The following is a 27,027-nucleotide window of genomic DNA, read 5'->3' as shown; positions in this document are numbered from 1 at the left end:
CTGGACTGGTGTCAGAACTTTAAACGCTTCACCCAACAATCATTTCTCTCTGTTGCTTGTGATTAGCCCCCTGGCAATATTAATAATGTCAGTGTCTACCTTTCTACATGGGACAGAAGCTGGGTGCCAGGTGAATGGATATGGCCTTGTCCAGTTGTTAAGTTTAGGCATTTTGTGTTTTGAGCAAGTGTGGAGGTGTTGCAATAGTCTGGGATAGGTTATAAGATGACACGAGGGTCCTACACATTAGTTACTCAAGGTGAAGTGGTCCAATTAACCACAGTGTAAACAGAGCAGAGTGCAGCCCCTGTGACCTGGGCCACACTGGAGGATGTTTTGATTGAGCTGTGGTTTGGTGGCGTTTGTTGTGTTATGTTAATATAACTGAGGCTTGGTTATAAAGACCTTTCAAACTCCACACACACTATTCAGACCGGTTGACAAAACGTTCTCCTCATTACCCGTTTGTTATCGCTAAGATCCTCTGTTTGTGTTTCACCTCTATGCAGGTTTTAATGATGACTGGTGTCACAGAGTGTGAAAACAGTCAAGAAAATACACTCACCCCGAGAGAAAGAAATGACAAGTGACACTACAATGACCTTTCTTATAACGAAGAAAGAAGGCTTTGGCGTTTTTTCATAATCAACCTATCTAATTATTTAATATCGAAATAATATGTTGTGAAAATAATGAGTTTATCATCTTGCCGCTTGTCATTAAATATGGGATTATTCATTTTGAGTGCATCAGCCGACAATCTTCCACCCTTGAGAGTGACCACCATTGTAGCCCAGTGCTCTGCTGTCCCCAAAACACCTGGCCCTTGAACCCCCTTCCCTCCCTATCCACCCTCGTACTGGGGCCTGGGAACCAGGCATGGGTCAGCCACTGATGAGGTGCAGGCCTCTGCCATTATATCAGAGAGAAAGTGTGTTATTGAATGGCAGTGCACACATACAGGCAAAGAGACTAAATCGAAAAGATAGTGAGGGATCATGCAGAAATACCCTTCTGTCGAGCTTTCATATGAAACAATGTTGTTGAACAAAGCTGCATCTGATTATCATCAAAAGTGCACACACATATTCATAATCTTTACCAATGATACTATACTTCAGATCATGATCATTTATCATTTTCAAGCACAATTTTTTTCTTTTTTTTCTTGATAAATACAATGTTTTGTAAGTAGAACATAATTAGCATGGCAAGCCAAATCATTTTGGAACATCAGGACCTTTACTGTTGGCTGGTCATTAATCAAATGTTGAAAATGATATAGGTGTTTCACAGTTATTATCGCTATGCACTCTGAAGATGGAGACTCCTTTGAATAATGGGGCAACTTGAACTTTGGGGTTAAAGGTCAGGCCATGGAAAACGAATGTGGTGAGCAAGCAGGAGCCCTTGGACGAAAACAATCTCAGATATCAGATGGAAAATAGGGCGGGGGCGTTGGCTGATTTCGACGGGCCGCTAAATGTTACCAAGCAGCACCTGTTCAGGCCTGCAGGACATTTTTTTCCACAACAAGTGGACAGATATAACTACCCCTCTGAATCCTCCCATCCCCAGTCCACAGCAGCATAGTGGCAGGGTTTTGGTAACAAGCGCAACACATAGCATTAATACGCAGTGTGTCAGGGAGCTACAGGAGTGAGATATATTTATAAATGCCCAACACTCACTGTGGAAAATATTCTGAATCGGTGCAAGGCTGTGCTGAGGTCGTTCACAAAAATATCCCAGCAGGCCAGATAGCATCCGCTGGATAGACTAAAAATAGCCCCACTTTGTCTTCACAGGGGCTATAAGTGGCAACTGGGATGGTATTACTATGATACTAGCAATAGAGTAGTGGCATGCTTATTCTAAACAAGTGATCCAGTATTTATAGGCCTAACATTTGTATTAATATCCAAATAGACACGACCCGGCTGGATATCCCCTGAAGTCAAGTTGAGCTTGCGTGTGGCTGTATCCAGCAGAGTAGCAGAGTAGCAGGGGGGGGGGGGGGGGGGGGAGAAAGCTAACTGACTCGCGCAGAGCATTGGAAACTCTCTAGGTTCCACTCTTCCACCCAACCCAGGAGCTAGAGTTTGACCAGGCCCAATTCACACTGGGTCAGAAATAGCCACACTGCCTCTATTTTTGACCCGTCTGCTGCTGTAAGGGTATCAGGTCCATGCCTCTCTTACCCTGGCTACAGGGTATTTATAGGGCGAGAGGGGTCTTTTGTGGAGTCACAGTGGCTATAGTTAGGAGCTGCTGCTGTGTCAGCTGATGCACACTTCATGGAGAATGGTGACAGAGGTCAAGATCACGTCTGGAGCCCGGAACCTTGTGTTTGTCTTACCATCCTCATCCTCTGGGTCTTTCTAGTAAGGCTGGTCAACATTTTTACCAGACCTCTGAAATGGTAACATTCATATTGATCTCCACAATTTTAGTAGTAGTAGAAGTTGTCCATGGTTGACCGGGTCCATGGTGTCCTGCAGCTAAAGAATAATGTTGGTATAAATTTAGTGCGTCAGAAAGGTGAAGGATGGGCCGAGATGGCTCCAGGCAGGATATGCTGAGGAATGCCATGTCAGTCTCCACTAAAATCCCCCCAGCAACACCCCAGGGAGCTGTGACGGTGGTGCCAGAGCCCTGCCCCATGGGATCTGGCATCCTGAAAACACTGGCCTGGCTCGATGAGCTCTGCTCTGCGTGGGCTTCCTGCTAAGTTATGGGTTTTGTGGCTCAAGATACCCTTTCTCTCCCAACTTAGAAACGTCCAGGTGTCTCTTTATTTCCACAACTATATCACCTACTGTGTATATTAACATTTTGGTCATTTAGCACAGGATTTTGCCCGAGCACTACCTAGCTGATTCAAATAACCAACTCATCATCAAGCTTTGATTGTTTGAATTAGCTGTGTAGGGCAAAAACAAAAACGAGTTTGGGGAACCCTGATTTGTCAGACAATTCATAATATGTGCAATCAATGTACGTTTTAACATTTAGCACATAGATATTTTAATTTGTTCACCCTTTATGGATTTCTTAATTTTTTATTGTTATTAAATGAGTGGTAGTTATAACAACAACAACAAAAACAACATTTTTATTGTTCAAAAGGGGTTGACCATCTGCAGTTGCAGCTACTGTACATAGCGGGCTATTGCTGCCGTGGCCGAATATGTGAAACAGTGTACAAGTAAAACAGTTGACAAACATTTAATTGCCGGCCAGTGCCAACACAGCACCCAATCCCCATTCATCCTTCTACTATACAAATCATCTAACAGACAGCCAAGTTGCACCAACCTGCGCGTGTTTGGAGTGCCTTGGGTTATGCCAGACATGTTTTGGATTCTGCTGAAGAAAAGCAGCGTTTCTGCCGGCCGGCAGTGACTGGCCATGTGTTTAGGGAGCTCTCTCCACTCAGCTGCTCCACTTGTGCTGAGCAACTGGAAAGAGTCGACCAAGCCCCCACCGTCTCCCCTCCCGCAAGGCTTGGCATGGCGCCACAGCGGCATGCAGCTGGCCTCCCTCCACCTGCCAATAAACCGATATATTTAATAAGAATTTTCCACCATTACAAATGGGAAACATCACGGTTTTATTTAGACTCTTAAAATATCCACCTTCAGCAGCTGCCGTCCAAAAAGACATTAATTAGCTGAGGAAAAATGGGGGGCTGTGATTTAAATGATCCCGTCTCAGAGACCCCTGAGAGATCCTGCCTGGGGATAGGGGTGTCACAAGAACACTACCAGAAAGTCACCCACACTATCTGTTTTCTGTTTATCCTAATCGCTTTATTCTCCAGTTTCCTGTGTGCCCATGAGGATATTTACAGTATGCCAGTGATCTCACAATGCCAAGAAATGGTCGTAAAGTAGGAACGTGCCGGGTCACTGATAGGAAACATTTAGTTCTAATACTCTACTTGTGCACTCTTCAGCAGTCACTCAGTCTTTGTTTAGATTTTTTGAAAAGTGAGTTTCTTCAATATTTCTTGACTTAGACAGGGCTTGACTTAGACAGGGCTTGACTTAGACAGGGCTTGACTTAGACAGGGCTTGACTTAGACAGGGCTTGACTTAGACAGGGCTTGACTTAGACAGGGCTTGACTTAGACAGGGCTTGACTTAGACAGGGCTTGACTTAGACAAGGGCTTGTGCTTTCATCTCAGTGGTTCATGTCTCCCATGATGATGCATGTTTTCATATTTAGGCATATTGTACAAAAGTAGGTATTTATTGTTTTTAAACAAACAAAGTTCATACAAAATTGTATACTCCCGCTATACATTTCCTCAAAAGGCACGGGTAATCATCAATAACACAATCAAAACTTCAAGGCTTTTAAATTTCAAGTATTTTTGGCAGCATGCGATAACTTTTCTCTTTTTTTTGTCAAACAACTACTTCATATATCAAATATATGACATAAGAACATCTTTGGACACAGTCCATTGTGCTTATTTCATGAGCTTGAAATGTCAGAGACCAACAACATACAGTATTCAGAGCTCCGTGTCACTAATAGCAGTCTTTCTCCAGTGCGTTGTGAGGGCACAGCAGTCTGATGTTAGTAGAACCAGACGTAGCCTAGGCAAGTAAGCAACAGGTTCAGAGTGGGCAGCACAGGCAGTAAATGGCATCAGGACTGTGGGCAGCAGCCAGACTCTTCATGCTTGGAGAGCAGAGATATCCTGGAGAAGGTTTTGGAGCAGCTCTTGCACTGGTATTTCTTGATGTCAGAGTGTGTCTGCAGGTGTGCTCGGAGGTTGGAGCGGTCAGCAAATGCCCGGCTGCAGTGTGGGCAGGAGAAGGGCTTCTCACCTGAAAAAAGGGAATTGATAAACTCAGAGCCCTAGTGGGTAACTGAATATGGGATAGTGTGAAGTCAAGCTCAATTCATGAAACAGGTGAATAAAGGTGAAAAGTGTTGCCGGCTGTACATTACTGTCCGTACCTGTATGTGTGCGAATGTGTCCCTGGAGCAGCCAAGGCCTGGAGAAGGCCTTCCCACAGAGCTTGCAGACGCAGGGCAGTGTGTGTGTTCGGATGTGCATCTTCAGAGCTCCCAGACTCACGTACTCCTTGTCACAGTACTTGCAGCTGAAGTACTTGTGACACTGCCACTCACAGTGCAACTGCCTGTGCTTGGCCAGCCCAGAGAAGGTGAAGTAGGCTTTGTGGCAGTCGAAGCATTCAAAGCGCTCCTGACTAACACTAGAGTGAACAAGGCCCAGGAGGGGATTAGGCATGCTGCCCCTCTCCTCCAGGTGTCTGAAGTCCTGTGAGAGCAGGAAGGTCTGGGGTTCCATGGTTCCCAGGGGCTCAAGTCCGGAGTGTGAGTCTCTTAGCAGATTGTTGTGAGACACTGACAGGGGGTAGAGGATTTCCTGTGTTGAGCTATGCAGTGACAAGCTGGTGTCCCTTGAAGCCAGCCTGTCTACCTGTGGAAAGTGCATGGAGGCTGGTGTGGGGATGAGACTTGGCCCTGGCAGCCAACCCTCCAGGGGCTGAGGAGTGCTGGGGATGTAACAGGCTACCTCAGGCTGGACCAGGCTGGTGTAGAGATCTGTAATGACACAAACACCGTTTTATGTTAAACCTGTTTTACAAGTACACTCAAATGTTGTAATAATGCTCTATGAGAATAATTCGGTTGAATTCAGTAATAAGTTAAAACATATAGTTAAATATTTGACATTAATTTACAATATTAGAAGCAGTCTCAAAGTAACAGAGGGACTGTATTGTGTATATCGATTTGCATAACATCCAAAGTTCCAATGCATTCACATAGCATAGCCAACTGGCACGGTTCTAATTTCCTTACAAAAAAAATGATCATAATCATAATCTGATTTTAGTCACATATATTTTATTTTCCTCTATAATGGTAATCGTTGACAGTTCAATACGGGAGGGTGGGAGGCTAGCTCGCTTTAAGGGGTGAATTGGAACAAAAACACAGACTTAAGGCACATTTTGGGGTAAAAGGAGCCTCGGAGGGCACTACATTAGCCTCTTGAACGCGTTTAATAGGACCCTTCAGATCCCATGAGGGACTAATAATAAACTCTTCTTTTGTGTGACAGATTTTGCACCTGCTAAACTCCAAAAACGCATTTGTCGTATCCTCTTCCAAGGTATCAGTTAAATCCATCATTATTTACTTTCTTATAACTAACATAATTTTAGACTATGCTCTTATCATATTGTTTGAGTTATAGGCCTACTGTGTTCAATTACTCACGGCAAGAATAAAATGGGCTATGAATGGAATAAAATAAATACAATTATATGTTTGTTTTTTTCTGAAATAATGCAAGTTATAGCCAACAGACAAAATAGCAAAGGTATTCACATTGGTATTTTTTTTATAGAACTACTGTAGATGAGAATATACAACACAACGATAGAAACATATAATTGAAGTAGATTTAAAAAAATAACTGTACCGTCTGCTTTTGAATCCAGAATTCCATAGTTTGGCTTCTTATTGGTGAGATGTTTCTTCACCAGAAACGACCTTGGCATCTTTATCATATAGCTCTGAGTTATTGATGAGTCTGCAGCGCCGCAATAATGTAACAAGTGAGTGCTAGTAGGATGACCTGTTGAATAAATAGCTCTTGGAGGCTGTCTTTTGCCTTGCATTCTTCAGTGGAGTGGAGAGTCAGGTGCAGGGGTCGCTAAAAATTTGCATACACACCCTGTCGGACCAATTAGAATGAAAGGACAAGTGCACCGGGGCGGACCTCTGCGTCGATCAGCATACCCCAACAAAACAGGTGCTTCGCAAAACACTGTATACAGTAGTCTGCAAGCCCGTAGACAGGCGATCTGAATTTGCCCTGCCTGACTGGCTTTATTAGTTGAAAAAAATATCGGCCTTCCGGTATTTCATTCTCTATATTTGTCTTTATACTACAGACGTTCGCACTATCACATGGTATAGCAAAAAATGCCAAATAAATGTTTTTTTTGTTGGTTGAACTAGCCGTCAAAAACGTTATTCACCTGCATCCTAAAAATGTGCTCAAAGTCCAGACCTATGATTAGGCCAACTATAGGTGTTATTTGAATGAATGAATGCACTTTTGTATCCTATGCTTACTTGTATAGAAATACAGATTTGAAGTGTTTCGAGAGAGGTTCCTCGTCTATTATTCTCAGTTTCTTTCCATGTCTCATTTGAAAGCTTAGGAAACAAAGCGCATTCCCAGACCTGTCATTTTCCATTCCGTGAAGTGCGTCCTATTGAAGCAGCCGAACTACCGGTCAAGGAGGGGAGGTCATTGGTGTGGAGGACTGAAAGCTTTTTTTTTACGATGGTGTGTAACTATTCACTTCCTTGAGCAGTTCATTGTGTAGAAAAACAAATTAAGAATATACTGACCTTAACCACCTACATCTAAAGTGTAAGACAAAACAAATATTTTTATTTAACATGTTTAAAAATAGCGTATGTAAGCAATAATGTGGTATATGGCCAATGGCTAAGGGGTTCTTATGCACAACGAGTGCCTGGATACAGGCCATATACCACAAACGCCCGAGGTGCCATATTGCTATTATTTTATTTATTTTATTTTTATTTCACCTTTATTTAACCAGGTAGGCAAGTTGAGAACAAGTTCTCATTTACAATTGCGACATGGCCAAGATAAAGCAAAGCAGTTCGACACATACAACAACAGAGTTACACATGGAGTAAAACAAACATAGTCAATAATACAGTAGAAACAAGTCTATATACGATGTGAGCAAATGAGGTGAGAAGAGGCAAAAAAAAAGGCCATGGTGGCAAAGTAAATACAATATAGCAAGTAAAACACTGGAATAGTAGATTTACAGTGGAAGAATGTGCAAAGTAGAAATAAAAAATAATGGGGTGCAAAGGAGCAAAATAAATAAATAAATAAAATAAATACAGTAGGGAAAGAGGTAGTTGTTTGGGCTAAATTATAGGTGGGCTATGTACAGGTGCAGTAATCTGTGAGCTGCTCTGACAGTTGGTGCTTAAAGCTAGTGAGGGAGATAAGTTGTTTCCAGTTTCAGAGATTTTTGTAGTTCGTTCCAGTCATTGGCAGCAGAGAACTGGAAGGAGAGGCGGCCAAAGAAATAATTGGTTTTGGGGGTGACCAGAGAGATAAACCTGCTGGAGCGCGTGCTACAGGTGGGTGATGCTATGGTGACCAGCGAGCTGAGATAAGGGGGGACTTTACCTAGCAGCATCTTGTAGATGACCTGGATCCAGTGGGTTTGGCGACGAGTATGAAGCGAGGGCCAGCCAACGAGAGCGTACAGGTCGCAATAGTGGGTAGTATTTGGTGACAAAACGGATGGCACTGTGATAGACTGCATCGAATTTGTTGAGTAGGGTATTGGAGGCTATTTTGTAAATGACATCGCCAAAGTCGAGGATTGGTAGGATGGTCAGTTTTACAAGGGTATGTTTGGCAGCATGAGTGAAGGATGCTTTGTTGCGAAATAGGAAGCCAATTCTAGATTTAACTTTGGATTGGAGATGTTTGATGTGGGTCTGGAAGGAGAGTTTACAGTCTAACCAGACACCTAGGTATTTGTAGTTGTCTACGTATTCTAAGTCAGAGCCGTCCAGAGTAGAGATGTTGGACAGGCGGGCAGGTGCAGGCAGCGATCGGTTGAAGAGCATGCATTTAGTTTTACTTGTATTTAAGAGTAATTGGAGGCCACGGAAGGAGAGTTGTATGGCATTGAAGCTTGCCTGGAGGGTTGTTAACACGGTGTCCAAAGAAGGGCCGGAAGTATACAGAATGGTGTCTTCTGCATAGAGGTGGATTAGAGACTCACCAGCAGCAAGAGCAACATCATTGATGCATACAGAGAAGAGAGTCGGTCCAAGAATTTAACCCTGTGGCACCCCCATAGAGACTGCCAGAGGTGCGGACAACAGACCTTCCGATTTGACACACTGAACTCTATCAGAGAAGTAGTTGGTGAACCAGGCGAGGCAATCATTTGAAAAACCAAGGCTGTCGAGTCTGACGATGAGGATGTGGTGATTGACAGAGTCGAAAGCCTTGGCCAGATCAATGAATACGGCTGCACAGTAATGTTTCTTATCGATGGCGGTTAAGATATCGTTTAGGACCTTGAGCGTGGCTGAGGTGCACCCATGACCAGCTCTGAAACCAGATTGCATAGCAGATGGTGAGATTCGAAATGGTCGGTTATCTGTTTGTTGACTTGGCTTTCAAAGACCTTTGAAAGGCAGGCTAGGATAGATATAGGTCTGTAGCAGTTTGGGTCAAGAGTGTCCCCCCTTTGAAGAGGGGGATGACCGCAGCTGCTTTCCAATCTTTGGGAATCTCAGACGACACGAAAGAGAGGTTGAACAGGCTAGTAATAGGGGTGGCAACAATCTCGGCAGATAATTTTAGAAAGAAAGGATCCAGATTGTCTAGCCCGGCTGATTTGTAGGGGTCCAGATTTTGCAGCTCTTTCAGAACATCAGCTGACTGGATTTGGGAGAAGGAGAAATGGGGAAGGCTTGGGCGAGTTGCTGTGGGGGGTGCAGTGCTGTTGACCGGGGTAGGGGTAGCCAGGTGGAAAGCATGGCCAGCCGTAGAAAAATGCTTATTGAAATTCTCAATTATAGTGGATTTATCAGTGGTGACAGTGTTTCCTATCTTCAGTGCAGTGGGCAGCTGGGAGGAGGTGTTCTTATTCTCCATGGACTTTACAGTGTCCCAGAACTTTTTTGAGTTAGTGTTGCAGGAAGCAAATTTCTGCTTGAAAAAGCTAACCTTGGCTTTTTTAACTGCCTGTGTATATTGGTTTCTAGCTTCCCTGAAAAGCTGCATATCACGGGGGCTGTTCGATGCTAATGCAGAACGCCATAGGATGTTTTGGTGTTGGTTAAGGGCAGTCAGGTCTGGGGAGAACCAAGGGCTATATCTGTTCCTGGTTCTAAATTTCTTGAATGGGGCATGCTTATTTAAGATGGTTAGGAAGGCATTTAAAAAAAATAACCAGGCATCCTCTACTGACGGGATGAGATCAATATCCTTCCAGGATACCCCGGCCAGGTCGATTAGAAAGGCCTGCTCGCTGAAGTGTTTGACAGTGATGAGTGGAGGTCGTTTGACCGCTGACCCATTACGGATGCAGGCAATGAGGCAGTGATCGCTGAGATCTTGGTTGAAGACAGCAGAGGTGTATTTAGAGGGCAAATTGGTTAGGATGATATCCATGAGGGTGCCCGTGTTTATGGCTTTGGGGAGGTACCTGGTAGGTTCATTGATAATTTGTGTGAGATTGAGGGCATCAAGCTTAGATTGTAGGATGGCTGGGGTGTTAAGCATGTTCCAGTTTAGGTCGCCTAGCAGCATGAGCTCTGAAGATAAATGGGGAGCAATCGGTTCACATATGGCATTCAGAACTCAGCTGGGGGCAGAGGGTGGTCTACAGCAGGCGGCAACAGTGAGAGACTTGTTTTTAGAGAGGTGGATTTTTAAAAGTAGAAGTTAAAATTGTTTGGGTACAGACCTGGATAGTAGGACAGAACTCTGCAGGCTATCTTTGCAGTAGATTGCAACACCGCCCCCTTTGGCAGTTCTATCTTGTTTATAAACTGGTTACCAACGTAATTAGAGCAGTAAAAATACATATGGTCTTACCTATGGTATACAGTCTGATAGACCATGGCTGTCAGCCAATCAGCATTCAGGGCTGGGACCACCCAGTTTCTAATGGAGATTATAGGCTACTTTAGCCACAGATTCTTGTACATTATAAACTGGGTGGTTCAAGCCCTGCGGATGGCTGATCAAATCAATTTATAAAGCCCTTCTTACATCAGCTGATATCTGTGCTGTACAGAAACCCAGCCTAAAACACCAAACGGCAATCAATGCAGGTGTAGAAGCATGGTGGCTAGGAAAAACTCCCTAGAAAGCCCAGAACCTAGGAAGAAAGCTAGAGAGGAACCAGGCTGAGGGGTGGCCAGTCCCCTTCTGGCTGTGCCGGGTGGAGATAACAGAACATGGCCAAGATGCTCAAATGTTCATAGATGTCAAATAATAATCACAGTGGTTGTCGAGGGTCAGCACCTCGGGAGTAAATGTCAGTTGGCTTTTCATAGCCGATCATTAAGAGTATCTCTGATAGCCGTAGTATATCAGTCCGTATACCACAGGCATGACAAAATATTTATTTTATTGCTCTAATTACATTGGTAACCAGTTTGTAATAGCAGTTAGGGACCTCTGGGGTTTGTAGTATACAGCCAGTATACCACGGTTAAGGGCTGTGTCAAGGCACTCCGCGTTGCATTGTGCTCAACAGCCCTTAGCCACTGTATATTATTGCTTAAATATAACTTGTACAATCTGTTCTGTGGAACAAGGAAATGCAATCATTCATTGACCCAGACCCGTTTCATTCAATCATTGCCATCTACTGCCTCATCTGTGAATTTGAATAATTTAGCTCAAATAAAAGACATGTTGTAATTTATTTAATAACACTATTCACATGGCCATCAATGTACCAAAGGGATATCTTTTATAAAAAACACAATTCACAAGTGTGCTTCTTCAGAAGCAAATACAAAGAAAAAAAATAAACATTTAATGATTAAAATGAAAAGGAATACAAACACCCAAACTTACATGTTTTAAAAAGCGTTAACAAAAAAAATCTTAAGGCTGATTTGGATTTCAAGTAACTTACATTTCATGCCAAAGTATAGTCTTTATAGAAACTTTATGATACGACACCAACATGGAAGCAAGAACCAGCAAACAATGCATATTAAATTCAAGTACAATCTGGGGTTGTTAAGAGTCCATTAGAAAGCACTGCTGAATTGTGTAAAATCCATGTCAACATCTTGCCAGTGCAGAGCCAAGAGTGTGCCACCCTCCCCATGCTGAAGACGAGCATTGAAGACAATTCTCTAAAATGTTCCCACATCTGCACAAATCAAACTGTAAATGTGCCCGAAACACACAAAAGGGGAAATAAAGTAAGAAAGTGTCTTCAGCCTACAGACCCAAGTGTGGAGAACCGGACACTTTCCAAGCAAAAAGGTTGAGAGGCTGACTGACTTCTCAATCCTCTCCTCCTCCGTACATGTCAGACAGCTTTTTGAAGCGCGGGCCCCACTGTTGAAGGAGGTCGTAGTCCTGGTCATCTCCTGAGCTGGAGGAGTTGAGGGAGCTGAGGGAGCCGGCCTCCGAGCCACCTCCTTCATAGTCAAACACCAGGAGGGAGTCGTAGGGAGGAGCAGTGGGGTCGTTGTCAGCTGCCTTCAGGTTCTGGTCAACAGAAAGATTACATTTTACCACCTTGGATATACAGCACAAATTCTAAACAAGCATAAACTGACATTATCCATGTCAAATCCAGTTACTTGAATGACAAATCATCCCCAGAAGACATTGAAATGATCTTAACTGTGCATTCCACTCACATTATTAAATCAGTTCAAGACTTTACTCACATCATCAATGAAGTTGCCAATGTCGGCTGGGTTGGCGGGTCGTGGGCGATACTCTGGCCGGGCCATGGTTGGAGCGATGTCATTACGGAAAACATCAGGACGGTTATCCAGACCTCTGTGCAGAACACTCAAGTCAAAATCCTGAAGGTGGAAAGATGTACAGACACGCATTATATTACAAGATCATGCTGTATATAGATTTTCCTACTGTATTATTGATGGTGTGTTTGTTTATTCCATGTGTAACTCTGTGTTGTAAGTCAAACTGCTTTGCTTTATCTTGGCCAAGTCGCAGTTGCAAATGAGAACTCTCAACTAGCCTACCTGGTTAAATCAATCAATCAGAAGACACAGAAACCTTAGATGTGTTATTGCATATCCCAATAATAAAATTGACACTTGGGAGATGGGAGTGTCTAGTGGGCTTGTTCTGAGCTAGGCTGCAGTCCAAACACTTAAGACACGCACCCTAACCCCTCAGCTCTCAAATTAAGTGGATACTTCTGATGACATCTGACGAGTGTACACCTGCAGGGCAAGGGTAGAAGGAATGATTTTTAAAAATGGACCGTCCTTGCCGGAAAATCATCACTCGTTCATCCCACAATGGTGTTTTTAGCCGCCAGTAGCTTTATATGCACTACAGTCAATTATGAGTGCATGTCTACTCATTAAATATATCATTATTAATATACACCTACTGTATGAAAGCTAGCAAATTAATTAGATAACTAACATTAGGCTGCCTAGCTGGAACTGGAAAATGTTTTATTTCTACAATTTCCAAAAGATAACAAAACAACATTTACGAGACGTTTTTGAGTCATCGTTTGCATTAGTAGCACAATTTCTAACTTATTTGCATTCGTTTTTACTTACACTTGTAGGTTGACTTCTCCATTGATGTTGTTTAAGTGTTCGCCGACTTTTCTTAGCAGATGTACAATCGTCACAAATTGAATTATGGGGAGTTTCAGGCCCCGGAGAGGCCCCGGAGAGAACATAATTATACACTCGACTAAAAACAAGAGCTGAGGGGCTTACATTGCAAACTTCCATTGCTTGGCTAGTCATTTGAACCGCCCTCCAAGACGGCGACGGAGATTCCCCCAAGGGCATAAGGCGAAGGTGAGTGGACGAGGGTGTGTCTTAGAAGGCTGAACCGAAGCCCTAGTCTGGTGTGCTCTTCCCTCACCTGGTCATCCTCGCCACCTCCCTCCTCATCATAGTAGTAGATGTTGTCCCTGACATCGTCCTCCTGCAGCAGAGGCTCCTTCTTCTCACCACCTCTCTTCCTCAGGAACATGAGCAGCAGAAGAGACAACACTGGAGCACAACAAACACACAGGGCCTTAATACACAATGAAGTGAAAGTGTGTTATTTATACATGTAGGCTTCAAGGACAGCAATGACCAAACACTTTAGTGCCGGGTTAAACAAATGAACAACTTACATAGGAGTAGTAAAATGGCTCCTAGAATTCCCAGAATGCTAGAGAGGCCGAAGCCTGCTACAGCTTTATCGATGCACTGGACATCAGCTCCTTTGCAGTCACACACAGAGGCCTGGATGGTGCTCTCCTGGTGCAGGCCCTGGATGTCAGACACTCTCAGGACAACCGTGTAATCTCCACTGTCCAACATAGTCTTCAGTGTCAGGATAATGCCCGTTTCTGAAATGGAAAACGTTAACATTTAACATCAAACAACACAATTGTTTTAAAGGGGGGATAGTACAGTAGTTCTGGGAAAAATCAACGCATACTTGTGTCATTCATTCTGGCAGTCCAGTTCGAAAGGGACGACCCCTGAAGCTGTACTGTGTATGGAGCAGCGAAGCCCGCTCCGTCTTTATCAGTGATTGACAGCAGCTGTGGGGAGGACTCCTTGTTGCAGACCTTAATCATCCTCTCGTCGATGGTTGGAGGGTTGTCATTCACATCCTCCAGCTCTATGATAAGGGTGCCAGTGCCAGTTGCTGGGATTTCATCTGCAAATCCAAATTAGAGCACGGTCACTCAAAAAGTCAAGTTTAGGTTGTGGTCATCTTCTAAACTTGACATATTTTTAACAGTTAATATTAGAGAAAGGGCTAATTGAAATACCGTTGTCAGTGCCCAGAACAACAACAGAGTATTTGTTGTCTTGGACAAAAGTGGATTCTCTGTCCATGGGGCTCTTGACTTTGATCAGCCCAGTGTCTTTGTTGATACTGAGCCATCCAGCAAGATCATTGCGTATCTTGTATCTGTTTAGTTAATGTACAAAAATGAATATATGCATTGCTTACAACCTGTTGAGTTGTCAAAAAATTATCCTCTTTAAATCTTACAAAAAAATATAATAAATTGTAAATGAAGTTCTAATCTTACGTGACTTTCTGATTCCTTGCAGTGTCTGGGTCTGTGGCGGTATATAGAACCAGGTCACTGTCAACAGGGAGGTCCTCAGGTTTTTTGATCATCTTCTCCACTGGACTGAAGACTGGAGCTTCATTCACATCCTCCACATTCACTATAACAGTAGCAGTGGAGGTGGGCAGGGGGACGGCAAATGGGACTTCATTTGCCACAGTGACCAGCAGAGTGTACTTGTTGTTCTTCTCAAAGTCAAGCGGCTGTGATGAAAGAACAGAAAAGCCCATCAGAATAGGAATCCGTCAGACATTATAGAATCAGGATAATGGTGTTTATATCTACAGGCATACACTCCCCTACATATTTATTTGGACAGTGTAGCCCAAACTTAATTTGTCTCTATGCTCCCGCATTTTAGATCAAATGTTTCATATGAAGCAACGGTACATAACAGGTATTTTCATAAATATCCATTTATAAATAAAAGCATTTTATGCATCTAGTCACCCCCATTTGAAAGAGTCATAGGTATTTAGACAAATTCAGTGTATTAAAAGTTGTCAAGTTTAGTATTTGGTTTCATATTCCTAGCACGCAATGACCACATCAAGCTTGCGGCTACAAACTTCCTGGACGCATTTTCAATTTGTTTTCAGATTGTTGTGCCCAATAGAAATGAATGGTAAATAAGAATCACTTACTGTAAATAAGAATATGCTTCTGATGCATTTTACATTGATGTGGATGCTACCATGATTATGGATAATCCTGAAGGAATCGTAAATAATGAGTAGTGAGAAAGCTCATACCCCCAAAAACATGCCAACCTCTCACCACTACCCCCCAAAAATGTTTATTGGTACGATACTTATCCCTCGAACTCACTCATCGTGATTCAAGAGTCATTCATGATTATCCATAATAAATGGTGGCATCCACATGAATGTAGGTGTTTAGAAACATTCTTATTTACAATAAAAGAGACTCCAAAATGACAATATATTATTTACCGATGCATTTTTGTGTTTGCAAAAATTGCTGCACGAGAGCGATACGCACAAGTTGGTGATACGCACATTTTGCTTGTAGTGTACATGTTGACCTTCAATCATCCTCTCGTCGATGGTTCGAGGGTTGTGCATTTCACACTACTTTTGTATTATAATTGGATTTTAAGCCTCTCATGAATGTGCTGCTTAATATAATGTTTCTGTCATTAGTGAATTTGTCCAAATACTAAAGACACCTTCAAAATAAGGGGACTAGAAACAAAGTACTTTAATTTCTAAACTGTATAATTATTATGATTTATTTTTATTTTTATAAATGTATTTAACTAGGCAAGACAGTTAAGCACAAATTCTTATTTACCATGATGGCCTACCAAAGGCAAAAGGCCTCCTGCGGGGGCGATATGTATGAAAATACTCTAAAAAAGTGATATTGTGTACGGTCGCCTCATATGAAACATTGAATCTCAAAGAAAAAAAATGTATAGAGGCAAATTAAATTTCAGCTTCACTGTCCAAATAAATTACTAAGGGGAGTGCAAATAGCTTCCTACAGGATACCATTCTAGAGTAGAAGCTAAAAAGCTAGTGACAGGCTGCTTCTGCTACACCTCCAAAGTAGCAGCTCAAATACATCTAAAGGAGAGGATTTCAACATACCTTTGCTGTCGTGATGATGCCTTCCAGCTTGCTAGGGCCTGTGCTCACATTGAAAAGGCCTTGAGGGTCCCCGTCAACTATCTTGAAGGTGGTGGCCCAGGCAGAGGAGTGAGGATCATCCCCATCAGTCACTGGCATTTTCACCACCAAGGCATCCACTTTATTCTCTGGGACTGACACGGTGTACTGCAAAGGAGAGAAGCATGATTATAAAGCAACAAAGTGCAATTGCATTATGCGTTAACACGGTTTTAAGGCTTCAATTTGAAATGTTGTCTTCACAAATGTGCTTACCGAAGGCGTCACAAACTGTGGCGCATTGTCATTGCTGTCCGTTACTGTAATGATGGCTTTGCCAAAGCTGGTAAGGCCATTTCCCTCCAAATCTGCAGCTTGGATTTTCAAAGTATATTTAAGAATATTCTGAAACAAATTAAGTAGTAAACTAAATCACAAACGTAACGCATGTAGAATGTACACAATGAATAAATGATCAACAAGACTAACGATTTGAAAAGAGACCAACCTCCCTGTCCAACCCAGCTGCGTTAACCCGAATCATTCCGGTCACAGGGTTGATGACAAACATGTTGAGGCTTGGTAGTGGAGGCTCCTGACTGAGAATGGTGTATCTGACATCAGAATGGGCAGAGCCCTCCTTATCAGCATCAGTGGCTGTTACCTGCATGACCTCATCACCTGAACAGAGTGAAAAAAATTGCAGAATCGTCCTAGCATTATTTTCCTTAAACATCACATCATTAAGTATTGTAAATACTGAGTGTGTGTATGAACATACCTGGTTTTGATGCCTCAGGGACTGTTCCCGTAAATGGATCTTGGGTAAATACAGGTTTGTTGTCATTCATGTCGATGACTTCCACAATGATATCCATGGGCGCCTCAGCCTTACCTTCACCCACTGCAACAGCATGGGCTAGGAGCTACAGAGAGGAGTAACAGATAGTTTAAAACTAAATTGAAAACTGATTTATATGAAGTCAAGGGAAGAAAATTAGGATACACAAAACGCACAACGTATTTGTCTTTTTTCTCCCTGTCCAAAGGCTGGGTCACATAGAGAAACCCAGAGTTTTTGTCCACAGTGAAGAGTCCCACAGGAGGTTGGTCAGCCCCAGGACCAGTGATGCTGTACAGGATCTTCACCTCTTTATCATTGTTGGACCTGATCTGGTTTACAAGGATGATAACGTTCACGTCAATTACAAAATGTCCAACACTGATATTGGAGTAATGTAAGAACAATCCTTAACCTACAAGACACTTACCTGCACCATATTCTTGGGGAACGGGCCTCGGTCATTCTCTGGGAAGTTGATGGGAGGAATGACCCAGTCCCTCTTCCTTCTTTTCAGACCTCCTGAAGACTTGGGGAAGTTCAGAACAGGTAGAGACAGACTTGATCCAGGCTGTGGAATTGAAACAAAAACCATGAAATAAGTCTATGGTTTGGTTTACAGGCACTAAAATAAAACAAATATTTTTTACAAAAACTGCCAGCAAATGTCATCAATTGACCTGAAAATAATAATCAGTTTCAATGCCCATCTATCCACTAGAGGACAGCATAGTCAATGTTAATTTGACCAGTCATATACCTGGGGCTGGGTGGTCATCTCATGGTGATGGTGGTGGCAGTGTCTGGCCTCATGCAGCACTCTGACTGGAACCGTGATCTTCTTGCCCTTGGACTGGGTAGAGACATAGAACTCCTTATGTCCATTATGCAGAGTCACCCCCCTCTTCAGTTTCAGCGTCCCGTCGCCATCTACTTTGAAGCGTGAATCCTCGGAGTGAAAGAGAAAGCTGGTGCGGCTGGTGCAGTCATCAAAAACCACTGAAAAGGTGGTCAGAAGATATCATTTAAAAAAATATCACAACCATAATTCGTATGTGGTTGTGATTCAACAATAGGAGCATATTTAAAGAACTGTTGCCTTAATCTCAAATTCATAACAAAAAAAACAACTATTCCATCAGTACTTTCTAGATACATTTACTGAGTGAGTCTGGTGGCAGTTTATGAATGGAATACTGTTCATAGTAACAAAGCAGTAAATGGCCTTCTAAAAAAAACAAGCTAGGCCTAAATCACATCATGAGCACAATTCTGATCTGCTGCAAAGACATTGTACAAATAAGCCCTGCATAATGTAAAAATCTCCAACATGTCTGACTTGCAAAGGAGTAAATTGACCGATATCCTCATGTAACTAACATTACATGTATAACTAGTACTGTGCAACTTAGAACAATATACAATGTACCAGGTAGAGATGAAGCTGTCATTGTATACAAGTGGTCTACCATAATCATCCTGTGTGGACAGAACGAGCAGAGTTGACAGGCCCTGGGTTAAGACTCAAGGACAGGTGGGCAGTAGCCCCTGGTTTCACATTACTACTTCTAAACATCCTGAGGCATAGACCTAGCTCTACAAAAGAAGTCTGAGTCACTCAGGTGTGAGTGGCTCATTATGCCCCTATTATGTTAACAAAATAGTATTTAAGGACCTACAATTCTGTTTTTCCCCTCACATCTTTCTATAGTTTTCATTTAGGCCTAGACTGCCCATAAAACATCTGTTTAGAACCCTAATGAACTAGCTAGATGTTATGCAGAAACTCTGTAATTACACAAAAACGGTGGGGTTGAGAAGTAAAACTGAATTGTAGTATGCCCCAGTACACACACACACTGCTTATCCTATTGATAGTTAGGTACTAGAGAATCAGGTAGGTAGAGGTACAGCAACTACCACTCTTTAGGCCAGAAGGCGGTTGTCAACAGTCTTGAACAAATTAAAGAAAGCTGTAGGTGGTAAAGTGCAGAGCAATAAATAATCAGGCCACCTGTCACAAAAACATTTGTTTTACAACTGGCTGTCTCGTCATTGTTGGTAAATCAGGCCTAACACTGTTGTCGTCTGCAAACTCGATTCTGCTGTTGGAGACGTGTGGCCACAGTCATGGGTGAACAGGAAGTACTGGAGGGGGCTAAATGGAGATCATCATGACTCAATGCTCCAGTTGTATTTCTAGTGCATACGGATGACATGTCTTTTTCCCTCTGCCAATTTGATAAACCATTCTAAATTAAAACTAATTGTACATATTAGTAAAGACAATATTAAATTGAGAATAGTCTGATGGGTGAAAATATGATCACTTGAGAGAACAACGTGTGTGCAGCCTGAGAAGCTATTTTTTGCAACTTTTTCAAATAATGAATAGCCTATAGTCACATCAGGAGTCACTTTAGATTTCAGAAACTTGCATTTTCAAAACCCAGACAATCAAAACTGTTTTTATCCATTTCACTTGCGTTATATATTGAAAGTCATGTTTTTTGCTCCAATAGACTGAGCATGGGGCGTGCAACTATAGTTTTCATTCAAAAGTGTCACGAGACAGAAAATTGCTTCATTTTGAACAGATGACAGAAGTGCAACACTATTTGGCTAGCAGCCATATAAGTAAATAAGTTTACAATGAAAAAGCAAGGACTTTTGGGCAAAAACAATGCACTGCCATCATATATTTCAAATGCATCACAGAAAGAATGCAGCCAGCTACATTTAATGTTTTGCTTGAAATTAATCTGGCATTTTACCAGAGAAAAGTAGCTACACAGGCGGACCCCATTTTCCTCCAAAACAGCCTGAATTGTTTGGGGCATTCTACAAGGTGTCGGAAACATTCCACAGGGATGTTGGTCCATACTGACGCAACGGCATCACGCAGGTGCTACAGATTGGACGGAAGTATATTCATGCTGCCAACAGCCCGTTCCATCTCATCCCAAAGATGTTCTATTGGGTTGAGGTCTGGGGACTGTGCAGGCCACGCTAGAACTGAACTCTGTCATGTTCCATGGTTGTTGCCCGCCTGTTTGTCAAGAACGGTGCAAACTCTCTCTTTCGACCCCTCTCATCAATGAACTGTTTGACCCACAGGACTGCAGCTGACTGATGTTTTTTTGTTTTTCGCACTAATCTCATAAACACGTGTGTGTGTGTGTGTGTGTGTGTGTGTGTGTGTGAAAAGCCCAGGAGGGCGGCCGCTTCTGAGATACGGCGTACCTGGCACCGACAATCCTACCATGCTCAGTCGCTTAGGTTACTAGTTTTGCCCTTTCTAACGTCCAATCGAACAGTAACTGAATGCCTCAATGCCCATATGCCTGCTTTATATAGCAAGCCACGGCCCCATGACTGTCTGTAGCAGGTGAGTGTATTCGGGACATGGGACTTAAGCATATCATCTCCGCTAAATTAACTAGCCTACAGCCTTTAAATGGCATGGCGCATAGTCAGATAACGTTACCGTAGGCTGACTTATTCTGTTTTTCTGAAATACATTTTCTTCATAATACCTAAAAATAAAATCATGGATTTATTGTGATGTGTATTAAATAGATTTATTACACTTTAAAAATGTATATGTTCCAAAGGTGCTAAGGATGTTAACGGCTACTGTTATCCACTTGAAATAAATTTTACTGGTCATGCTTAACTTGTATAATTTAGAGGAATTATACTGAACAAAAATATTAAAAGCAACAGCTAAAGTATTGGTTTCACGCGCTGAAATAAAAGGGTCCAGAAATTTTACATAGACACAAAAAGCTAATTTCCCTCAAATTCCACACAAATCTTTTTACATCCCTGTTAGTGAGGAATTCTCCTTTACCAAGATAATCCATCCACCTGACAGATGTAGCATATCAAGAAGTGGATTAATCAGCATGATCATTACACAGGTGCACCTTGTGCTGGTGACAATAGAAGTACACTAAAATGTGACGTTGTGTAACAACCCAATGCCACAGATGTCTCAAGTTGAGTGTGCAAATGGCATGCTGACTGGAAGAATGTCCACCAGAGCTGTTGGCAGTGAATTGAACATAAATTTCTTGACCATAAGCCACCTCCAATATAATTTTTGAGAATTTGGCAGTACGACTAACTTGCCTCACAACCACAGACCACGTGTAACCATGCCAGCCCATGACCACCACATCCGGCTTCTTCATCTGCGGGATCGTCTTGAGACCAGCCACCAGGATAGTTGATGAAACTGTGGGTTTGCACAACTGAAGAATTTCTGCACAAACTGTCAGAAACCATCTCAGAAAAGCTCATCTAGCCTTCAAAGTAGCACAGTGGTCTAAGGCACTGCGTAGTAGTTGCTAGCTATGCCACTAGAGATCCTGGTTCGAGTCCAGGCTCTGTTGCAGCCGGCCACAACCGGGAGACCCATGAGGCAGCACACAATTGGCCCAGCGTCGCCCGGGTTAGGGGAGGGTTTGGCCGGCAGGGATGTCCTTGTTCAATCGCGCACTAGTGACTCCTGTGGTACGCTGGGCGCAGTGCACGCTGACACGGTCGCCAGTGTTTCCTCCGACACATTGGTGCAGCTGGTTTCCGGGTTAAGTGGGCACTGTGTCAAGAAGCAGTCCGGCTTGGTTGGGTTGTGTTTCCGAGGACGCACAGCTCTAGACCATCGCCTCCCCAGAATCCGTACGGGAATTGCAGCAATGAGACAAGACTAACTACCAATTGGATACCACAGAAGAGGGGGAAAAGTTGATTTTTTTGTAGAGAAAGTAAAAAATAGATACAAATTCAAAAAGAGAAGTGCATCTGTGTGCTCATGGCCCTCACTGGGGTCTTGACCTGACTGCAGTCCGCATTGTAACAGACTTCAGTGGACAAATGCTCACCTTCAATGGCCACTGTCACGCTGGAGAAGTGTTCTCTTCACGGATGTATCCCGGTTTCAACAGTACCAGGCCGTGTGTATGGCATCATGTGGACGAGCAGTTCAGTTCAACATTGTGAACAGAGTGCCCCATGGTGGCGGTCAGGTTATGTATGGGCAGGCATAAGCTACGGACAACAAACACAATTGCATTTTATCGATGGAAATTTGAAGGCACAGAGATAATGTGACAAGATCCTGAAGCCCATTGTCGTGTCATTCATCCGCCGCCATCACCTCATGTTTCAGCATGATAACGCACAACCCCATGTCCCAAGGATCTGTACACAATTCCTGAAAGCTGAAAATGTCCCAGTTCTTCGATGGCCAACATACTCAGACATGTCACCCATTGAACATGTATGGGATGCTCTGGGTCGAGGTGTCCGACAGCTTGTTCCAGTTCCCGCCAATATCGCACAGCCATTGAAGAAGAGTGGGACAACATTCCAAAGGCCACAATCAACAGCCTGATCATCTCTATGTGAAGGAGATGTCACACGCTGCATGACACAAATGGTCACACTAGATACTGACTGGTTTTCTGATCCACGCCCCTACCTTCTTAGGTATCGGTGACCAGATGCATATCTGAAATCCATAGATTAGGGACTATTTAATTTTTTAAAAACCAGACGAGTCAGTTAAAAACAAATTCTTATTTACAATGAAGGCCTACCCCGGGCCAAACCCCAATCCGGACAATTCTGGGTCAATTGTGCGCTTCCCAATGGGACTCCCGGTTGTGATACAGCCTGGAATCGAACCAGGGTCTATAGTGACTCCTCTAGCACTGAGTTGCAGTGCCTTAAACCGCTGCGCCACTCGGGAGCCCCTAATGAATTTATTTATTTTGACTGATTTCCTAATATGAACTGTAAAATCTTTGAAATTGTTACATGTTGCATTTCTATTCTGTTCAGTGTAAATTATTGCTGATGTTTCTATTTCATTAGTCTTGCATCTTATTTATCACATGCACAGCATAGAGCCTAGTTTGAGGAAATATCACCTGTCAGACAGCAATACAGCTGGATGCTGCTAGGCACTGCGCAACAATTATAAATGCAATTGTGTGATAAAAACATGGTTTTGGTGGCCACGATTAATAAGAGGATCACAGCTTTCTATTGCCTTTGCAGACGAGTGTATAGAAAAGGTAGGCAGGCTATCACATGTCTCAACCACTTTGCAATATGAGCTGGAGGCTATAGGCCTATGCATTTTAATACTGATGTTTGAAACCCGAACATTTTACTCCATATTATGGGGCATGTCTTACCTTGCTTCAAAGAAGCCTCGCCAAAATTACACCTTAAAAATGTGGAGGCAATTATTTTATATAGACTTCCTCATATGCCATTGAAACCAGCATTTCTCTCCTGTTTTATTGGTTTTCATAAACTTTCTTTCATTGTCGAGAAGCCAAAAGGCACAATCTTAGTTATATTAGTGAACCCATCCTAGTTGTTGCATCTTTAGATTCCCACTTTAAGTTTAGAGATGATCATCTCGGTCCCATATGGAACCACACTGTTAAGAACTAAGTTAAGAACAGCACTTAGTTGCATGAAAATATCCACCTGACATTTCATGATCCCCACAGGCCTAGCTATACCCGCATAATATTGCCCAACAATAGCAAGACACTGACGTCAATCTTATGGGTTAGGAGTGAAACTAGAATGGATTCCTGACCTTGCCACAACATGTAGATGAAAGTACCAAACTTTCTGTATCATAAGAGACAAGTGTAGATTATACTGAGAGTCTGTAGAAGTCTTCCCGTAACATATCCCAAAGGGAGGAGGAATAGTTGTAAAGCAATGACTAAGACTACCTCCTTATTACTGTAATATTGGGTACTAATCATGGAACATGATCATGGGAAATAGGTTGCTACACAAAGGGATTTCTCATTTCCTATTGATACTACAAATGAATAACGCATATGCTGTCAGTTGACGTGAATGACAATCAATGTCAGAAGTCACTCAGAGGAATCTAGGCCAGCCTAATGGTTGTTCCAGGAAGTGTAACCAGTTTTACTCTACTGATCAGATCTTGTGCCTACACGCCCAGTTAAAACTACCAGAGATGTAGCATGTCTCATCAATTAGTTCACCCTGTCTAGTCAACCGTTTTACAAAGACAAAAACAGCCTTCAATTAGGTCACAACTTGATGAAAACATAATTAAAAGCCATAATGCAAATCTAGCCTACTAAATTGGTCACACAATTGTGACACATTGCTTTCTTAGCAAAGCAAAGGTGTGAAAAATCCCTCCATTAGACTGACAACACACCACAATGTTATCGTAAACAAACTAACAAAACAGGGGAAGGTCAGTGCCATGCCATATTTGCAAAGTAATGGTTTGTCTGTACAATGTAGAACGGTGGCAGTTTGATTAGGAATCAGGGGAGACCAACCCAAATCTTGAAACACAAAATACTTCCAATTGAACAACGGATAAACATTTATCAATGTGTACTGAAATTTTCAAAGCAGAAACTAAAATGTAATCTGAAGTGATGACACCAATTAAAAAAAAAAAATTGTTGGCTTTATGCAGCATTCAAAACTGCGACTCGGGAAAAAATACCGGTCAAATCATGACGCCATTGATCTTCAGGTCTGAGCTCTTGAAAGAGACCCGAGTTGGAATTCTTTGTTGGATGACAGTTCAAAATGTTTCTTTCAGTCGGAGATCATTTTTTCCCCGAGTTCCCAGTTGTTTTGAACGCGGCGTTATACATATTTTGCTCAGTCATATGCTAGGAGCGTTTAAGCTACCATTAAGTTAGTTCTTACCTTTTCCTAGTCTCCGGCCACTTTGTAAGTGATTTCTTTCTACTTTGAAAATGTACATTTCTGAATTGAAACCCGGCAGACATTTTGACTCCTCCGCTGACCCTGGATTGAAAGCCTTACAAAAAGGAAAAAGCAAATAACTTCAGTTTTATTATTTATAAATCAACTACACAAGGTCATGAAATCAATATTCACAAGATTACCTTAGAAATGCTATTATACTATCATAATTACCACTCATTACTATTGTTGTTGACCTTCTACAAATACCACAGCACCCTACTGCGAAATGTGGAAAAGTGTTTAAATAAATAAAAGCTAAGAATAATACAAAATACATATCCGGGTGCGTTAACCTGGTAACGTTAATTAAATAATCGACCAACGCTGGCTAAAACAAATATACCCAACAAATCATGAAAAATTAATCAGTTAAATAAGACCAGTAACGTTAGGCTGAATCAGTATCTGTAAGTTAGTGTTCCCAGGTAAATGGCGTAGCCTACATTGCATGTTACTTTCAGAGTAGAAACAAAACATCTTACCTGGAGAAACAATGTTAATACCCCCAACTCCACGAACCAAAAGGCCCCCATTTGTTTTGAATAATTTCAGAATAGTCGTTCCACCAACAGTAAAAAGTAATCAGTTTACGCGTAGACGGGGAAAAGTCTCTCGTTCAAATGTGTGCCTTCTTGATTGTCGGTTAAATTGGAGGAATGAGTTTCAGCAGGTAGTTTCTGGTGAGTGCCGTGTGCAGGCAGGTGACCTCGCCCATACGCTCGCTCCAAGTATGGTCATAGAGGAGAACGGCTCCTTATACCCGCACCTATGAAACACAGGTAAATTGTCATAATCCAGAAACCCACAGCAGGGTCCTATGTGCCAAATTATTTCACAATAATTTGAGAATTCCGATCGAGAGGAGAAGCACTGATGAGGAAGAGTGGGTTCAGGATCAAACACGGATGTCAGTCATTCGATTTCATGATCAAAATAGTTTCAAACCAAACACAGTCAGCAAGAGTTGTCTATATTTGTCAAAAGCTATAATTTGTCAAAATAAACTTTACATTTTAACAAATGACTGATAAATACATTTATATTAATCATGGTAAAAAAAACAACATATACCATTACTCCATTTAGCCTAGTCGAAATAAATACTGTAGATATTCTTCACCATATGTTTCCTCAGCTTGTAGTAAAGTCTATGTGTCAATGTGAGAGACCCTGTGCTATCCTACCACTACCACTTCTCTCAAAGGAAACATTCATTTAGCTAGTTTGACCACAGACTGCATGATCCCAAAGCCTGTCCAGTTGGGGAACGAGACACTTTATTAAAAACAACCCAATTTCATAAAACCATTATAGTACTTAAATACTATTTATGTTGAGCTCACTTTTACTCCTCAACGCTCATACTGCTGTAGTTTACATGGCTGCCCTACACAACTAAGCTAAACATAATCACAATGAGTAGCCTAAACATCTCCAGTCAGCATAACATATCAGTACAAAAATGATGTATTCTAGATGGGCTTTACTCCGCTACCTGAGGTTTTCTGTGGACCTGATTGGCTACAAATACAGGAAAGATTGCAGCAGGAACTCCTCCATGCATCCTCTTTATCACATCTCCATTATCCTCACCCTAGACATGGTGGCAGATCAACATTACAGACCCTGCTTGCTTTGGATTCCCAGCAGCCTTGTGAAGCAATGGTTGAATGACGTGAGTTGACTCATAAGTGTATGGTGTCACCTTGTAGAACTAAATACGTCCTATAGACCTAGCCTTTGGTAGTAAGTAACCTATATAATAGCAATTAAACGATTAAGATATGGAGAGACTGGCCTGTTGGAGAAAATAAAAGTGCTTGAGGATTCCAA

The 27,027-nt window shown here is 42.3% G+C and overlaps 2 protein-coding genes across 2 annotated transcripts; both read right to left on the bottom strand.

The window, feature by feature from the left end:
* Nucleotides 1–3,697: 3,697 nt before the first annotated feature.
* Nucleotides 3,698–6,767, bottom strand: LOC109895011 (zinc finger protein SNAI2-like). The gene is made up of 3 exons (XM_020488670.2): nucleotides 6,474–6,767; nucleotides 4,976–5,587; nucleotides 3,698–4,842 (listed from the first exon to the last, which is right to left on the bottom strand). The coding sequence occupies exons 1-3, from the start codon at nucleotides 6,670–6,672 to the stop codon at nucleotides 4,661–4,663; spliced, it is 993 nt and encodes a 330-aa protein (XP_020344259.2). The 5' UTR covers nucleotides 6,673–6,767; the 3' UTR covers nucleotides 3,698–4,660.
* A 4,729-nt stretch (nucleotides 6,768–11,496) lies between these two features.
* cdh31 (cadherin 31) lies at nucleotides 11,497–26,380 on the bottom strand. Its single transcript, XM_020489163.2, has 17 exons — nucleotides 26,266–26,380; nucleotides 25,677–25,960; nucleotides 25,132–25,246; nucleotides 18,152–18,390; nucleotides 17,822–17,962; nucleotides 17,568–17,723; nucleotides 17,332–17,476; nucleotides 17,059–17,231; nucleotides 16,827–16,955; nucleotides 16,533–16,718; nucleotides 14,878–15,122; nucleotides 14,611–14,753; nucleotides 14,271–14,495; nucleotides 13,960–14,178; nucleotides 13,701–13,831; nucleotides 12,506–12,646; nucleotides 11,497–12,320 (listed from the first exon to the last, which is right to left on the bottom strand). Exons 2-17 carry the CDS (start codon nucleotides 25,725–25,727, stop codon nucleotides 12,114–12,116), a joined length of 2,646 nt encoding a protein of 881 aa, XP_020344752.1. The 5' UTR covers nucleotides 25,728–25,960; nucleotides 26,266–26,380; the 3' UTR covers nucleotides 11,497–12,113.
* Between the last annotated feature and the right edge of the window lie 647 nt (nucleotides 26,381–27,027).

Source organism: Oncorhynchus kisutch, linkage group LG8 (assembly GCF_002021735.2).
Source record: "Oncorhynchus kisutch isolate 150728-3 linkage group LG8, Okis_V2, whole genome shotgun sequence".
NCBI classification, from domain to species: domain Eukaryota; kingdom Metazoa; phylum Chordata; class Actinopteri; order Salmoniformes; family Salmonidae; genus Oncorhynchus; species Oncorhynchus kisutch.
This window is presented reverse-complemented; position numbering and strand designations above follow the sequence as displayed.

What these genes read in the sequence shown, in the direction of transcription:
- LOC109895011 (XM_020488670.2), bottom strand. Translation starts at nt 6,672, where the DNA reads ATGCAAGGCAAAAGACAGCCTCCAAGAGCTATTTATTCAACAGGTCAT. An exon ending in TCTGGATTCAAAAGCAGACG is followed by an intron (nt 5,588 to 6,473) that starts GTACAGTTATTT and finishes GTGTCATTACAG; the next exon opens with ATCTCTACACCAGCCTGGTC. An exon ending in ACACATTCGCACACATACAG is followed by an intron (nt 4,843 to 4,975) that starts GTACGGACAGTA and finishes CCCTTTTTTCAG; the next exon opens with GTGAGAAGCCCTTCTCCTGC.
- cdh31 (XM_020489163.2), bottom strand. Translation starts at nt 25,727, where the DNA reads ATGGGGGCCTTTTGGTTCGTGGAGTTGGGGGTATTAACATTGTTTCTC. An exon ending in CAGCTGGGTTGGACAGGGAG is followed by an intron (nt 16,956 to 17,058) that starts GTTGGTCTCTTT and finishes AATTTGTTTCAG; the next exon opens with AATATTCTTAAATATACTTT. An exon ending in GCATCATCACGACAGCAAAG is followed by an intron (nt 15,123 to 16,532) that starts GTATGTTGAAAT and finishes CTTTCATCACAG; the next exon opens with CCGCTTGACTTTGAGAAGAA.